This window comes from Aquarana catesbeiana, linkage group LG08 (genome assembly GCF_042186555.1).
Source record: "Aquarana catesbeiana isolate 2022-GZ linkage group LG08, ASM4218655v1, whole genome shotgun sequence".
Taxonomy (NCBI): domain Eukaryota; kingdom Metazoa; phylum Chordata; class Amphibia; order Anura; family Ranidae; genus Aquarana; species Aquarana catesbeiana.
Genome location: NC_133331.1, coordinates 90,766,958 through 90,783,687, shown reverse-complemented (window position 1 = coordinate 90,783,687; position 16,730 = coordinate 90,766,958). Strand labels below are relative to the sequence as shown.

At 43.5% G+C, this 16,730-nt stretch overlaps 1 protein-coding gene across 4 annotated transcripts in view; it reads left to right on the top strand.

The window, feature by feature from the left end:
- Positions 1 to 16,730, top strand: part of NT5C2 (5'-nucleotidase, cytosolic II) — a 252,325-nt gene that overhangs the window by 186,766 nt on the left and 48,829 nt on the right. For all 4 annotated transcript variants that reach the window (XM_073596131.1, XM_073596132.1, XM_073596130.1 and 1 more), the window contains one exon: positions 2,620 to 2,711. In XM_073596131.1, the coding sequence (XP_073452232.1) occupies positions 2,620 to 2,711 (92 nt within the window). The remainder of the gene's footprint in view (positions 1 to 2,619; positions 2,712 to 16,730) is intronic.

The window sequence follows — 16,730 nt, the reverse complement described above, 5'->3', positions numbered from 1 at the left end:
TCATATTGAAAATACTGCCCTCCTAAATCTTATGCTCACCCTTTATTAATGTAGTCATGTCTGTCCTCCAGACTGTACATATTAAAGGAGTTGTAAAGACAGAAGGTTTTTTATCTTAATGCCTTCTATGCATTAAGACAAAAAGCCTTCTGTGTGTGGTAGCCACCCTAACACTTACCTGAGGTCCCTCTTTGTCCAGCGATGTCCACGAGTGTCTTAGCCATCCAGATTCTCCTTCCTGCTTTGCTGAGACACAGCAGCGGCACCATTGGCTCCTGCTGCTGTCAATCAAAGTCAGCTAGCCAATCAGGGGAGCGAGGGGCAGGGGCTGGGTCTCTCCATGTCTGAATGGACACAGGGAGCTGGGACTCAGCTCGGTGCCCCCATAGCAAGCTGCTTGCTGTGGGGGCACTGAACGGGAAGGAGGGGCCAGGAGCACAGAAGAGGGACCTGAGAAGAGGAGGATCTGGGCTGCTCTGTGCAAATTCACTGCAACAGAGCAGGTAAGTATAACATGTTTGTTATTTTTATAGGGGAAAAAACGACTTTACAATCACTTTAAGTTCCTGAAGTCTTTCCTGATGTGTTTTTATCCCCCAGACATTTTATCATTTTTGTTACCAGTCTCTGGACTCATTATATCTTATCAATAGCTTTTGTGTAAAGCAAGGCATAGATTATACAATTTCTGGGTGTAAGGAAAGAAAATTGCTCAATTTCCCCTTCAAACAGTCAGTTTTGTTGGGAGAATCGCATCTGCAGAGCTATTGTGTTCTGTCGGTGGGGGGCCTTCAAAATAATCATTGTTAGTGGCTATAGGCTGATTAGATTGACTTCAGTAAAACTAACCTGCCTATACTGTAGATGGATCAAATTCCGTTCGGTCCCTGCTGAACCAGCCGACGTTTAATCCACCTTTGGCCAGTTTATGTAACAATCTCCAGCTATGGAAACCATATTCTAAATGAGGTCTAACAAAATAGCTATATAAGGGAATACGAAGGAATCGAGGCCTCCTTCCTTCCTTACTAGTGACCTCTCTAGTGATGCATAAGAATTCTATATCCCACTAACAGTGCTCTTCTCTTATTTGCTCCATTTAGGTCCAATTAGGTCTGTTCAATATTCCATTGAATGTGTTTTATTCAGGGGGATAGCAAACAAACCTAATGAAAGTTGATATATCAGAAATTCAGAGCTGTCCAGCTTCTTGTGCACATTTTCTTTATCTGATGAAGTCCAATTAGCCCAGTTAGTTGTATTAGGACTACAAAATGATTGCTGTTTATGTTGTGTACAGTAACATAGATAATAGGGCTGAGTAGTTTAGCAAAAGACATTGGGCAGGGTTGACACCACTCAGCCTCCAAAAATACTGTGTGTTTTCATTTTTGTCAGATCCACACCTATTCTTCTTTACTTGCTAAAGGGGAATAAATATGGGGAAATGTGCATGTATTGCAGATATGTAATTCATGTGTTTTTTTTTATTTTTTTTTATTTTAGCTTGACATACGCTTTAAAGTAGTTGTAAAGGAAATAAAAAAAAAAAAAAAATAACGAAAATCTCTATACTTACCTGCTCTGTGCAATGCAATTGCACAGAACGTCTCTGAACCACCTCTTCTTGGGTCCCCCACCAGTGCTCCTGACCCCTCCTCTCTATCCAGTGCGCTCGTGCAGGCTTGCTCCCGCGCTCTGCTGCTGCATCCATTGACACAGACAGCGGGACCCCCCCCTCTCATCGCTGGCTTTGAATGACAGATGCATGAGCCGATGGCTCCCGGTGCCCCAGTAAAAGCCATTGAGACATGGAAGTGAGGGGAGAGAGGAGCTGCAAAGGTGGAATGAATGAGGGCTCAGGTAAGTAAGGGGGGGGGGGGGGTTGAGGGGCCAAAACCAGTGCCTGAAGATTTACCTTTTAAATGCAAGAAATACTTTAAGGTAAAAAAAAAAATAAAAAATTAGGCTTTAGAACCACTTTAAGCAGGATCATTCACAGTTGAGTATATGCATAGTTGTGCACGCTATGTCCTAAATTGAAGGTGCACTTTTATAAAAATGTAACTTATGGAGAATCTTCAAGCCAACACCATACCATAGAACTGCCAGACCATGTGGCTTTCTAATGTTCTTGGCACTTGCGTAGAACTGGAAATTTTGAGGGACATACAGTATCTCACCTTGGAAATCCTTCAGAGATATTAGAATCCATCATGTCATTATGCTTGCACGTGAAAATGGAAAGCTAACATTTTAGTTTTGGGTGAGGCTGACCTGTACACTGCCTGAATATTGCTAGTAAAGCTGTAATGATCGCAGCTTTAACCTGTTTATGTCTGGAGGGTCAAGTCACATTTGCAGTCACTACCCTACGGTTAAGTTTATGAAATGGTTTTTATTGTTAGCTACATTTTTTTGTGTTGTGTTCCTTGTGAAGAACAATGTATAGCTTATGTATCGTTTCCCAATGGAAATATGATAGCGCTGTGAGAATGTGTTTCTTCCCCTTGGTTGATTTCACTGTTTCCATGGAAGTGTAGCTAGCAGCAAAATGTGTTACAGTGTAGCAGGTGGAATTGTTAATAAAAAAAGAAACCTTTTTTCTTTTCTCCACAGACCTGAAATAAGGGAACAGTACCCAAATAAATTTATTCAGAGAGATGACACAGATCGCTTCTACATCCTCAATACCCTGTTCAATTTACCAGGTAAAGAATATGCCACTGTTTTAAAGTCCAACTCCACTAACAATGTAAAGAAAAAAATTAATTTAAACAAAAAGTCCCAATCTCTCTCTCTCTCTCCATGCTTCACGCTGCACATTGCATTCTCATCCAGTTCCAGCCACCATCCATCCTCTGGGAAGTGGCCTCCACTTCCTTTGAGAATAGGGTGTCTGACACCCCGGGTGCATTATAAAGCCGCACATGGTTTAAAAGAGACTGATGCAGAAAACGGCGTCCATGTCCCTACGTGACATGACATCATACCCCTCTATTCTTTGCTCTATTGAAGACAGTGTGCTGCCGACGCAGGAAAGTCAGAACTCAGGACGTCATGTGATTGTACCAAAGACAGCTCCAGAAAAGGTTCATATACAAAAAAAATTAGACTGTTGGGGGCTTCTCCAGTGCAGCGTCTACCAAACCTGGAGCTAGACTTTAACACTTGCAAACATAAGCTGTCTGCATGAACTGGCTTGTTATGATTAGATTAGGCAATAATTATATGTCTATGCAGACTCTCCTCTCCAGATATCCACTGGATGATCGTTTATGGGGGAAGAATCAATCTGCTCAGTTGGTATATCTCTTGGTAGTTCTCCTTTCAACATCTTGTCTGATGTTCACATTTCTCTTAGGGCTCTTTCACATGGGTGGTCCAATTGATTCCGCCTGTCAGTTTTTTAGACGGATCAGATTGGACCATCCATTGCCCTCTATGGAGTGGCAGATGTAAACAGACATGTGTCTGTTTATACCCGCTGACATCTGATCCTGTCTGCTAAAAACCACATGGATAGAGGATCTGTTCCCCATCCGTCTGGCAGATTGGATGACAGTCAGATGTAAATGGACAGGAAGTCTGTTTACACCTGAATGCCCATAGAGGAAAGTGGGCTGTGTCTGACCTGTTGTCCACCTGCTCAGCAGGGATCAGAAGACAGATCCCCTGTTAAGCAGGCAGTTCCGCTGGCGGAGTCCGCCCGTGTGAAAGAACCCTTTTTTAAATCTTGAAGACTACAGTATGGTGTTAACGAGGACCTTTACAATGTTTAAAGAGAAAAAGAAACCTCAAAAAATGTGATTTTAAGGGCAATTATTGAATGGATAAAAATTATGATAAAATATTGAATTTTATTGGTACAAAATATTTAAAAACCAGACTTTTAACAAAGACAATCACATAAATAACAAAGATATTGTATTCAAAATTAACAGTGGTGGCAAAGAGATCCCACTACATAAATGAGCATCATCCATGAGTGAGAATCCAACGTGTTTCGAAATATGTAAATCCAATCTTCATCAGGGACAATTTGCCACTTCTGAAATGTAAAATACAGTATAAATAGAATATAAAAATAACCACATAACAAGACTGACAGGATGTATGAAAAATATCTGTCAGAATATACAAGAGACTTACATGTCAAAAATACAATGATTTGAGCAAAGATTCCTCTATACCATCAATCATCCACAAGACTTGTATTGGCCTTTCAACATACAAAAGAACCCCAGGATATTGAAATCCAACGGAGGCATCAAAGTAAAGGAAAAGTGATGATCACACCTTAGAAAACAGCCAAAAAAGGGAAAAGGGGAGACCTATAAGGAGCAAGCCTACATTCCAAGCTCAGGCAAAGCAAAGGACAGACCTCCATGCACCCTTCAGAAAACCAAGGGGCCGGGGAGGCTAATTACCCCGGATGCCATAAGCATAGGAGTGGCTGAATGCAATCCAGGGAAAACAACTCACAAGGTAAAAATTATATTAACATCAATAACACTTATAGGTTGTTGGGTCCGAACCACAACCTGAAAGTAAGGTGGCTCCAATAGGGATAGTCCAACCCACCCAGGGGGAGGGAAACAATGATCCCAGCCCTCAGTGGTGAAAAAAACCTTTACAATGTTGTAATGAGGAGTGCCCTGGAATAACTGTGGTAATGTGCACTGTGCTCTATTCCGCTCAGACTGTCACCGGCTGCTCTAATTTGCTCACAGCTTCTGCTCCCTATACATTGTTTGAATGAAGGTTAGCTGATCCCATAGGCTGAATACTTCATATCAAACCATGCAGAGCAAAGTGCAGGAACCAATGACAACACAGTTTTCAAACCAGGATACCTAGCCAAGTGCGTCACTCAGTCCGCGTTCCTCGCAAAGCATTTTACATCTCACCATTGTAGAGTTTTTCCTTAAAAGATGTTCAAAGAAACTTTATCATAAGTAAACAGTGCTATTGCCTTTTTAAAAAAAGTTATTGATGCGTATTTCCTTGCAACCATATATTCTCCCAGGCATCCACCACTAACAATATGCTTATGCTAAAAAATAGCCAACCATTGAGTATTACCACTGTGCTCTGTAAGGATTAACTGGTGCTTGCATTGCATAGTTGACTGAGTCAGAGGCCCATCTTTTTCTGAAAAATTGAAAATAATTCTGATGAGGAACAAAACTATTGAGTAGCATATGACTTGACTACACAGGCTTGTGCTCAATTTTGATGGATTACGGAAGATGCACTTTCATCTCTTACATATTATTTCTCCACATGACATAACAAAATCTCGTACTAGCCGCTCAATCTGTCAGTATTCTGGTAAACAGGAGGTTATATAATATGCATCATGTGACCCACTCACAGATTTCTAAATTTATATCTTGGCACAAAGAAGCAACAACAGTGCTGTATGTACAAAAATGCTAAAAAGAATCTCATTTATAAAAATACGATATTTTCTTAGCACAAGAATACATTGGTACAAACACCCAAGAACCACAGGCTTAAAGCAGTATTTAACCCAAAGACAGATATTTATAATATTTCAGCCTACCAATTATTAGATGTGGTGGCTGCTTTAGTTTTCTTTTTTAGTTTTTTCTTTTTTTTTTTCTTTTCACCTATTGATCTGGCCAGCCAGTTTATTTTTCAATTTCTTTAAACAGACCAAGCTGTCCATAAAAAGTGTCAGTTAGAGGGTTGAGACGAACTATTTAAAGCGGAACTAAACTGTATGTGAGCACCACAAACTGAAAATGCTATTTAATTAATGGATTTTAATTATGCAAACCCAAGCAATCTATGGCTCTAAGCTTTATTTTGTTGAGAAATCACTTTGAAAAACATCCCCTAGCAATTCTATCAGTGGCAATCTTGAGTAAGGGCAGCTGATTCATGTAGCATCTACTTCCTGGAATCCATCTCCCCTTTTCTTAGGCATGCAGGTAGGGGGTGTGATTAGCTTAGAAAGCCCCTCAAGATGAAATGGTAATGAAGACTTCTGTGATGTATTACATTATTTTGGCCTAGGCCTGAAACCAGGAAGCAACTGAAGAAATGTAAAAAAAAAAAAATACCCAAAAACTTAAAAACAAGTAAATATAATATACAGTATCTATTCACTAAGGCTAGTAGCAGATGCATTAAAAATAATGTTGATCGAGAGAAGCCTTAGTTCCACTTTAACATGTACAGGTGTGCTTAAAATGATCAGCTTTTATTTATGTAAAACCGTTATCCCAATAGGAAGAAAACATTTAGCTGTAGCTTCTTAAAAGTTGTTAGCTGAAGTTTGGTATAATGTAGCGTTTAATTTAATAATGCTGTTTTCCAAAGGTGTCTATTTTGCTCCTTCATCCAGAGTGGAGACACCCTAAGACAGGAAGTATGTTATTGGCTGGACAACCAGGAAAAGAAAAGGAAAAATAATGCAGCCACCACATTTAAGGTTTGGTAACCTGCAATATATTAAATTTTGGGTTTGATACTGCTTTAAAGAAGTATCGCCATCATTTTTTTTTTTTTTTTTTAAAGAAAAACGTAGAAACAAAATAGTGCCTAATGGGCATACCCATGCTCAGTACATATACGTAAAAGAAAAGGTACATACATTCAACAAACAACTCTAATGCCCTAACTGGCAATAAACCGGTAGTACACTCCTTTAGCCACTTAAGGATTTTTACTAAAATGTTGAGATTTGCTTATTCAGAGTCTAAAGTATGGACTAGGTAAAGTATGAAAATCTGCACCCAATAAATTTCAAATCCAGTATAGTCCGTAGTGCCTGCTCTTACATTAGTTTAACCACTTCCCGCCCGGGCTATAGCAAAATAACGACCGGCGGTGGTTCAGTTATCCTGACTGAGCGTCATATGACGTCCAGCAGGATAACAGCCGCCTCGTGCCCGTGGGGACGCACATCGCGAAGATCGGTGGTGTGGTGTGTCAGTCTGACACACCATTACACCCATAAAAAAAATATACCCAATACATGCCAATCAGTGCCCACAAATGGGCACTGACTGGCAACATTATGGATCAGTATAGACAAGTGATGCCCAGCAATACCACCCATCAGTGTCATCAGTGCCCATCCATGCCCATCAATGACCATCGGTGCCCTCCTATTAGTGCCACCCATAAATACCCATCAGTGCTGCCTATGAGTGCCCACCAGTGTCGCATACCAGTGCCACCTATCAGTGCCATCTCATCAGTGCCCGTCATTGAAGAAGAAAACTTGCTTATGTACAAAAAATTTTAACAGAAACAAAGAAAAACTTTTTTCTTTTCTAAACTTTCGGTCTTTTTTTATTGCTCAAAAAATAAAGATCACAGAGGTGATCAAATACCACCAAAAGAAAGCTCTGTCTGTGGGAACAAAATGATAAAAAATTTGTTTGGGTGCAGTATTGCATGACCGCGCAGTTGTCATCCAAATTGCGACAGCGCTGAAAGCTGAAAATTGGCCTGGGCTGGAAGGTGTTGTACAAGTGCCTGGTTTTGAAGTGGTTAAGGCACAGGGGTCGAGCTATCTAATCTGACGGCCCTAGGTTTGCATTGGTACAGGGGGGGCATCAATCCAAATATCCCACACTTTGTGACATGTTTTAGGTCATCCCCTTGAGAGATATGTGGCTTTGTACAAGGGTAGCTGAGAGTTACCGTATTGGCATATAACATGCACTTTTTTCCCCTTAAAATCAGGGGAAAATCGTGGGTGCGTGTTATACACCGATCCCTGCTGTCTCCGAGGGAAGAGGAGCGAGCGGGGCCACGCCTCCTGGCCCCGCATTGGGCCACTGTTTTGTCTATCATATGAGCAGGGTCAGGAGGCGTGGCTGTGAGTGACGGGGCGCCGGATACGCAGGAGATCGCGGCTCTGTGTAATTCAGCGGCGTTCGTTCCTTCTCTTCCCTCAGAGACAGCAGGGATAATCCAACACTGGCGAGGCTGCAATGATGGGAAAGGTGAGGCTGCAGATGGGCACTGAACAGGCTGCATTGTTGGTCAATTTAATGGCTGCAGATGGGCACTGAACAGGGTGCATTGATGAGCGGTGACCCTAATTTTGCTTCAAAATTTTTTATTTAAAATATAAGGTTTTTTTTTCCTTAAACTTCCCTCCTAAAATTGGGGTGCGTGTTATACGCCTGTGCGTGTTATACAAATAAAACAGATAAATATGGTAATTGATTCTATTGTGTTAAATTGGGAGCAGATGAAGATTTCCACTGGAGCACTATAAGCTTTCTTGCATAAAATAGCAGCAGGCACAGCAGGGTTCTTGGGGCTCTGCGGTGAGCTAGGAGCTCCACCAGACCCAGCAGACAGACCTCTACTATCTGAGGTATCTGTATAGTGGTCACTGAGTAGATGAACGCTATGACACCTGCCCAAAACACTTGAACATTGGGACAAAGCCAGAAAATATGGATGAAATCCACAGAGTCTGTGGAGCACCGCCAGCACACCGCATCGAAGGAGGGATATATTCTGTGTAGTCATGCAGGTGTGAGATAAATTCTGTGTAGAATTTTAAATTGGAGAAGAAGTCTATCCCTAGCCGAAATCAGCTGCAAAAAGAAACATTCCCACAGCTCCTTCTAGTCCTCATCTAACCTAGGAAAATCTAATATCCATCTAGACCTAAGATTTTCAAGTCCTAAGTGGACCGAGGGGAGCATAGCCGTATATATATTTGAGAGGGGCTTAGTTAAAGGGTAGAGGTATAAAAGGCTACCAATGACCTTTGAAATTGGGTATGAAATGCATGCCTGAGTAGCAAATATCATCTAAAAAAAAAAAAAAAATTATATATATATATATATATATATATTGGTGAGCTCAAAATGTGCTTTCAGGGCATCAAAGGTCCTCAATTCCCCTCCTGAACAAATTTGATCCAGGTTTTTAATGCCTTTTACCGGCCAGATCTGGTGTTCAGGTATTGAGGCAAGTTCTGATATGGATGGGTTGTGCCACAGCGGAGTATTTGGGTGGGAGACATGCCCAAGGGGGATGGGTCGCTCTGTCCGAGCCATTGACCATACCCGCAGGACAGCCTTCATTGCCGCTGTCAGAGGAAGAGACGTAGTTGAACCCCTATATATAAGATTTTTAAGGGCCACATAGGAACCCACATAGGATGCTTCCAAATCTACTGCAGCATTGGAGTCATCTGCTATAAGCCAGTAGTGGGCATGCATTAGCATAGCGGCCAAAAAATATTTGTAAAGATAAGGACATGCTAATCCACCCTGTAACCAGGATCTCTGTACCATAATTTTTGAATCCCCCTGGGGGCCAAGTGCATGGAACATATTCTACAGTTCTAACTTGTGCATTGGCTGCTAAGCTAGCCCGATCGAGAACTTGCCCAGTCCCCCCACCGCTGTTCAACCATGCTGCTCAGAAGAAGGTGATTCCATAATAAACTTTTGAGTGACAAGGCAGAGAAGAAAGGCAGTGACAGTGCACACTGATGCAAGGAGCTTTGGCAGCACACGCAAAGGAGAGGGGTCTGTGATGGCGCACGCAGAGGAGAGGGGTCTGTGACGGTGCGCGCAAAGATGAGGGGGTCTGTGACGGTGCGCGCGAAGATGAGGGGGTCTGTGACGGTGCGCGCGAAGATGAGGGGGTCTGTGACGGTGCGCGCGAAGATGAGGGGGTCTGTGACGGTGCGCGCGAAGATGAGGGGGTCTGTGACGGTGCGCGCGAAGATGAGGGGGTCTGTGACGGTGCGCGCGAAGATGAGGGGGTCTGTGACGGTGCGCGCGAAGATGAGGGGGTCTGTGACGGTGCGCGCGAAGATGAGGGGGTCTGTGACGGTGCGCGCGAAGATGAGGGGGTCTGTGACGGTGCGCGCGAAGATGAGGGGGTCTGTGACGGTGCGCGCGAAGATGAGGGGGTCTGTGACGGTGCGCGCGAAGATGAGGGGGTCTGTGACGGTGCGCGCGAAGATGAGGGGGTCTGTGACGGTGCGCGCGAAGATGAGGGGGTCTGTGACGGTGCGCGCGAAGATGAGGGGGTCTGTGACGGTGCGCGCGAAGATGAGGGGGTCTGTGACGGTGCGCGCGAAGATGAGGGGGTCTGCGACGGAGCACGCAAAGATGAGGGGTCTGTGACGACGGGCGCAGAGGAGAGGGGGTCTGCAACTTTTGAGTGACAAGGCAGAGAAGAAAGGCAGTGACAGTGCACACTGATGCACGAGCTTTGGCAGCACACGCAAACGAGAAGGGTCTGTGATGGCGCGCGCAAAGATGAGGGGTCTGCAATGGCGGGGGCAGAGGAGAGGGGGTCTGCGACGGCGGGCGCAGAGGAGACTGGGGCTTTGACAGTGCACACTTGGGCTTTGACAGTGCACTTTAAAGGAGAAGGAACTTTGGAGGTGCACACAGAGGAGATGAGGAGCTGCGACAACACACGCAGAAAAGCCGGGGCTGCAGGCAGCACACACAAAGGATTGAGTGGTTGATTCAACTCATCGGTATCCACCCGTAACCAAATTTTTGGGTGTATACATTTCCTAAATCACAAACACATATTTTAAAGATATGTGGAATGTTTTAAAAGTATGTTTATAGCTGTTTATCTCTACAGCATGTGTAAAGCTGAATGCCAGGCAAAATACACATTTGTAATACACTGTACATATATGTGAACAGCTTTGCCTTTCAAAGGCTTTGCAGTTCTGCTTAGCTAGTTCTGTGCATGACAATCAGGTCCTGAGCCTCCCTCTTAATTCACAGCTGTTAAACAAAGTTGGCTGTTCCATAGCCTGTGATTGGACAGTGACTTTGTTTTAGTCATACCTTTTGGTTTCCCCCTCTGTAAGCAGCATTATGCAAAATAGTAGAGTCATGATTGGTTCAGTGTTCTGTCCACCCCCATCCTAAAACACATTTAATGCTTTTTAATGTTAAAATGATGGCTTTTTTTTAATCTGCCTAAAGATCATCTTTAATCTACTGCAGTTTTATATATAAACTGTGTTTGTAATAAACTCACTGGATAACTGGGTATAGTGTATCTTAGTTTTTTTTTTTTAAAGGAAGCAAAGTAAAAATAAGTGCTGTCCTTAAAAAAGGTCACATTTTTAATTCTGAAATCTGCAGTAGAAGACTGTGAGCTAGAATCTGATTTCTATTGGCAGTACAGATTCTTTCACTTCTTACTTATTTTATAAAATATTCTTAATGTTCTTTAAATTAAAATAGAACTTTTATAACTGTTTTTTAAAGTTATTCAGCATATTTATGCCTACTGTATATAAGGCTAGGTTCACATCTGTGCTGTTCTTCTTTAGGTTTTCACATGCATCTAAGTGCATTTTAATGCATTTTCATATTTCAAGCTTTTTTGGTTTCGGCCAATGGCAAGCTATAAAAGATTTTTTGCAACGACAATCGAGTAAGAATGCTTGCATGCAGAAATTTAATTTGAATAAGCATACATTGGCATATGTATTGAAGTCGAGAGAAAATTCTGTTTGCTTTCTTTCTTTGTGGTCGTGTAATTGTCCCAAATCTCATACACCTCACAAGAAATGTCCTACTCTCATTTTGGTGCAGTCCTTTTCAGATGGATCATAGAGGAAAAGTTTTGTCCTCACCAGCTGGGTTAGCTCTTCTGTGTCAACCATGCTGTGCTCTTTTCACTTCCTTGTTATGTGCAGCCTGTAGAGTAGATGTTGCTAGGAGGAGGTGTCTTGTTGTCATGCTACAAAACATGTCAATAAACACGTAGATGCCTTTTTGATGTTCTACTCAAAATTGCATCATCGTGCACTTAAAGCAGTGCCTGCGCAACGCTTCCAAAATTGCACTGCAGGAAAATGCAAAGGTGTAAACGGCCCCAAAGAACAGAATGAGAACCACAGTTTGAAACTCAGTTTACAGCTAGGGCTCCTTTACAGCAGTTCGGCTTAACTGCGCTGATCTGCACAGTTCATGCCACAGCACTGCTTTGAGGTAGGTTGCAGTCTGTTACGTAAAAATGCAGACATGCTGAATTCCTCCGTAATGCACCGCAGTTCACCTAAAGTTATTGCTGGCAACATTGTGACATTAAAGTGATGGTAAAAAAGTTGAGATAAAAGAACACTAGGACACAGGACATATAACATCACGTTGCAACTTTAGGATGCTAGGATAGATGGCATCAAGTTGCAAAGCGCTGCAAGAAACAAAAGAAAAAAAAGTCAATAAAACTGCAGTGTGTGTGTGTGTGCGTTAAAAATGCATTGCAGCACAGTGCAAGTAAAAAAAAGCACATGGCAGAGTGTTATGCACACACTGGTGCATGTACTATAGTGTGAATGAGCCCTTAATCCCTTAGATACCAGCACAATAAAAAGGTAAGCTGGGTTTATCACGACAAGGAGGCACAGACCTCACAAAGGGGCATTTCTTAACTGACTACTATGGTAAATAAATACCCTGATATTTGTCAGTGGGAGGAAGATTGCAGCCTTCCTTCCACATACAAGTGTCCCTCTTCTCACCAATAAGTTTAAAGAACTTTAAAGCTTTACTGAAGTCAAATTTTATTTTTTCTAATTAAAATAACAAACATGTTATACTTACCAGCCCTGATTCTCTTTTTTTTCGGGTGCTCGGCGGCGATCCTGGCTCCTCCTCTTACACAGCGGGACTTAGCCCCCCATGTCCTCCCTACTGCATTTGATTGACAGCAGCAGAAGCCAATGGTTCGTTGCTCACATGCTTTCTGAAGAGGAAGAGAGGGGAGAAGAGACGCAGCCCTGCACAGTGCTGGATCTATTCCCCCCCCCCCTCCTCTAATTCCTTCACACAGGGAAGGAGGGGTCAGAGAAATAGAAAATGTTTTTTACTTTAATGAAAGGAATGCATTAAGGTAAACGTTTTTCGCTTTAGTATTACTTTAATATTGCAGTACTGTATATATTGTATGATATCAAATCCCCTATAATGAACAGCTAGTTTAAAAATTTCACCCCTACGTGTAGAGTAGTAACTGTAAAAAATTATACATCCATTCACAGAGGAGTTCACTATATACTCAATATAAAATTCAAAGTGGTGCCTCTCATACACTGTGGTTAGGACAGACTGTTTGCAAAAATTTCTCAAGTGGGAATGAATTTTACACAATCTCTGATCCACATATGGCAGGCATGTCCAAAGTCCGGCCTGCGTTCCAGTTTAATACAGCCCCCCTGGTAATTTGGATATATATATCTTTTGTGGCCCCCAGGCACTGGTGAGGCTGCAGATTGGCACTAAATGATGGGCACTGACTCCTATTTTTCTTCACAGTTCTTTATTTTTTTTCCCTGAAACTTCCCTCTTAAAGTGAAGGTGCGTGTTATACGCCTGTGCGTGTTATACCCTGATAAATACGGTATATCCAAATAACATGCCCCAAGCTCATCCTTAGTCCTGAGCGGCACTCGGGGATTCATTGGGGGCCACAAAAGAGATATATATACAGTGGAACCTTGGTTAACCACTTAAGCCCCGGAGCATTTGGCTGCCCAAAGACCAGAGCACTTTTTGCGATTCGGCACTGCGGCGCTTTAACTGACAATTGCGCGGTTGTGCGACGTGGCTCCCAAACAAAATTGAAGTCTTTTATTCCATTCAAATTGAGCTTTCTTTTGGTGGTATTTGATCACCTCTGCGGTTTTTATTTTTTGCGCTATAAACAAAAAAATAGCGACAATTTTGAAAAAAACACATTATTTTTTACTTTTTGCTATAATATCCCCAAAAAAATATATAAAAAACATTTTTTTTCTCAGTTTAGGCCGATACGTATTCTTCTACATATTTTTGGTAAAAAAAATCGCAATAAGTGTTCATTGATTGGTTTACGCAAAAGTTATAGCATCTACAAAATAGGAGACAGTTTTATGGCATTTTTATTCATATTTTTTTTTTTTACTAGTAATGGCGGCGATCAGCGATTTTTTTTTTTTTTTTTTTTTTTTTTTTTATCGTGACTGTGACATTATGGTGGACAGATCGGACACTTTTGGCACGATTTTGGGACCAATCACATTTATACAGCGATCAGTGCAATTAAAAATGCATTGATTACTGTGTAAATGTGACTGGCGGTGAAGAGGTTAACCACTAGGGGGCAGTGTAGGGGTTAAGTGTGTCCTCGGGAGTGATTCTAACTTGGGGGGGCGTGGCTATGTGTGACACGACACTGATCACCGCTCCCGATTACAGGGAGCTGTGATCAGTGTCCTGTCACTAGGCAGAACGTAAAAATGCTTGTTTACATTAGCATTTCCCCGTTCTTCCTCTCTCTGAGAAGATTGTGGGTATCCCTGCGCTCACATTCACGGAGGTCGCGGCGGCGCATGCGCTCCCGCAAACCACTTCGTAAAGGGCAACGTACAGGTACGTTAATCTGCCTGTACGTGCCCTTCTGCCGACGTATATCGGCGTGAGCCAGTCGGCAAGCTGTTAACAAGTAACGCGGTTAACAAGCATTTTGAGAGACGAACAACTTTAAAAAAAAAAAATCCTGACTCGGTTTGCGAGTGTTGTTTCGCAAAACGAGCAGAATTCAAGCTAATGGGGTGTGCAGTAGCGCATTTGGCCAGAGGTGCCGGAGCGCCAGTGACACTCGGAGCGGTTCGGAGCCGCTCGGAAATACTCCGTTCCTGAGGGTTTCCGAGTTCAGCCAAGCTGTCCCCGAGTATTTCTGAGGCTCTCTGGCGCACCCCCCCCCCCCCCCCCCCCCCACTTCTGGCCACATGCAGTATTGCATGCAATAGAAGTCAATGCGGAACAAATTATCTTTGTTTCCATTGACTTCTTCTATGGGGAAATTCACTTTGATATGCGAGTGCTTTGGATTACAAGCGTTCTCCGGGAACGGATTATGCTCGTAATCCAAGGTTCCACTGTATATTCAAATAACACGCCCAAGCTCATCTCTTCACCACACACAGCCACAAAGGCAAGAGAATTCTTGTTGGGCAGTGTATTAGTGCTCGGACGAACACACTTAGACCGAATTTTAGTGGTTCAAAGAATGTCAGGCAAAATGGTCAGCCCTCATGCATGTTCCCTTCATCAAGTCTGGCCCTCTTTGAAAAAAGTTTGGACACCCCTGACATATGGGATGGCTTTTTATGCTATATGTGTATAAATTAGATTACTGAAAATTAATTTAATCTATGGGTGGGGGTTTCATAAATGTTCCACCCTGGATGTCGCATACACAAAGTTAATGACTGCTTATTAGCAGCTTCCTCATACTCCTAATGAGTTGGCTCCTTTATGGATGGTCTAGCTGTGTCTGTCAAGTGAATGATGATAGTAATGTCATCTTTCCCCCAGTCGTCTTTCAGGTCAGCCCTTGAGAGATGGAGCTCCTTCTCACACACAGGAAACACATTGCCAATTTATTTCTTTAAAAGGCGGTCCCTCAGGTCCCTGTTCACTCTTGGTGTTTCCTCCGTCCGGAGGAGACATGGCGCCCCTCAGGTCCTTTGGCAACATCTCCCAAGGGTTGATCAGGACAGGGGTCCTGCAGGTGCAGCAACCATAGCACAGGCAGTGTGGACTGGAGTGGAGCATCTGAGCGGCAGGGGGTCGGTCAGTGGACCTTACCGGAGCCGTTGTACTGGTGTGGAGGAGGATGGGTATGCGGCCATGGGCAACACTCCTTAGCAGTGGGCAGGGGTGTCCCAGGTTTCAGCTCTCCCTGAGCTCAGGCACGGAGATAGGCGCCGATACATCGTCCCCTTGACTGGCTCCGGCAGAGGGGGGGGGGGGGTACCCGCGGCCGGAGGCTGTTTGACCCGGAAGACGTGGAGTGTCACTTCCGGGGGTGGACGACATCATGGGCGTACGCCGGGGAAGCTGGTCTGGCTACTTAAAGGAGCGGAGAGCAGGAATGGCCGGCTGGTGCCGTTTTTGGCATGGACACGGCTGCAGGAGTCTTCGATTCATCGCAAAGGTTCCAGGATGGATTAGGAAGATGACCTCTCATCTGCCCAGGCTCCCATGGATGCAGGCACCAACTGGACACAGGTAGGCACCAGTGGGTGACCTTGTTTTGTCCATATAGGGAAAAGCAGGCTAGTCGGTGGTGGTCCCTAGCAGGCTGGGTCACTACAGGAGGTTTAGGTGTCACTTTTTTTTCTCACCACCATGGGCCCCTGTGTTTTATGTTTTGGCAGGCAAAGCCCTCTAAAGACCCAAGGCCCACTCCCAGGTAGCAGTGTGGAAAATGTGCTACCAAGATGCCCTTATGATACACAGAACCGCAATGTCAAGTTTGCATAGACAGACTAGTTAAAAGAATGTATGATACAATTTACACAAAGATTTTTGGATCCGTGAGGGATGACATGGCTACCACCTTTTAAGGATCTTAAAAAATTGCAGAGGTAAAACCTCCAACAACTCCCTCTGGAGGTTCCTCTCCCATAGCCTTGCCAAGATCAGTCACCTAAGGTTTGCAGGAGCCATCGAGGGAACAAGCGGGTAGCAGCGCTGTTAGCGCAATAGCCACCGACAGCTCAGATTTAGAGCAGGAGGATGGGGGAGAAGAAAAGAAGGAGCCCAAGTACAAATTGTCCCTAGAAGATGTAGAGGACTTAATTGAGGCCATGTATGAGACTTTGGCGATTGAGGAAGAAAAAGAACTTCCATCAAAACATGACCTGATGTATCAAGGTCTTGGGAAGAAAAAGTCCAAAGTAT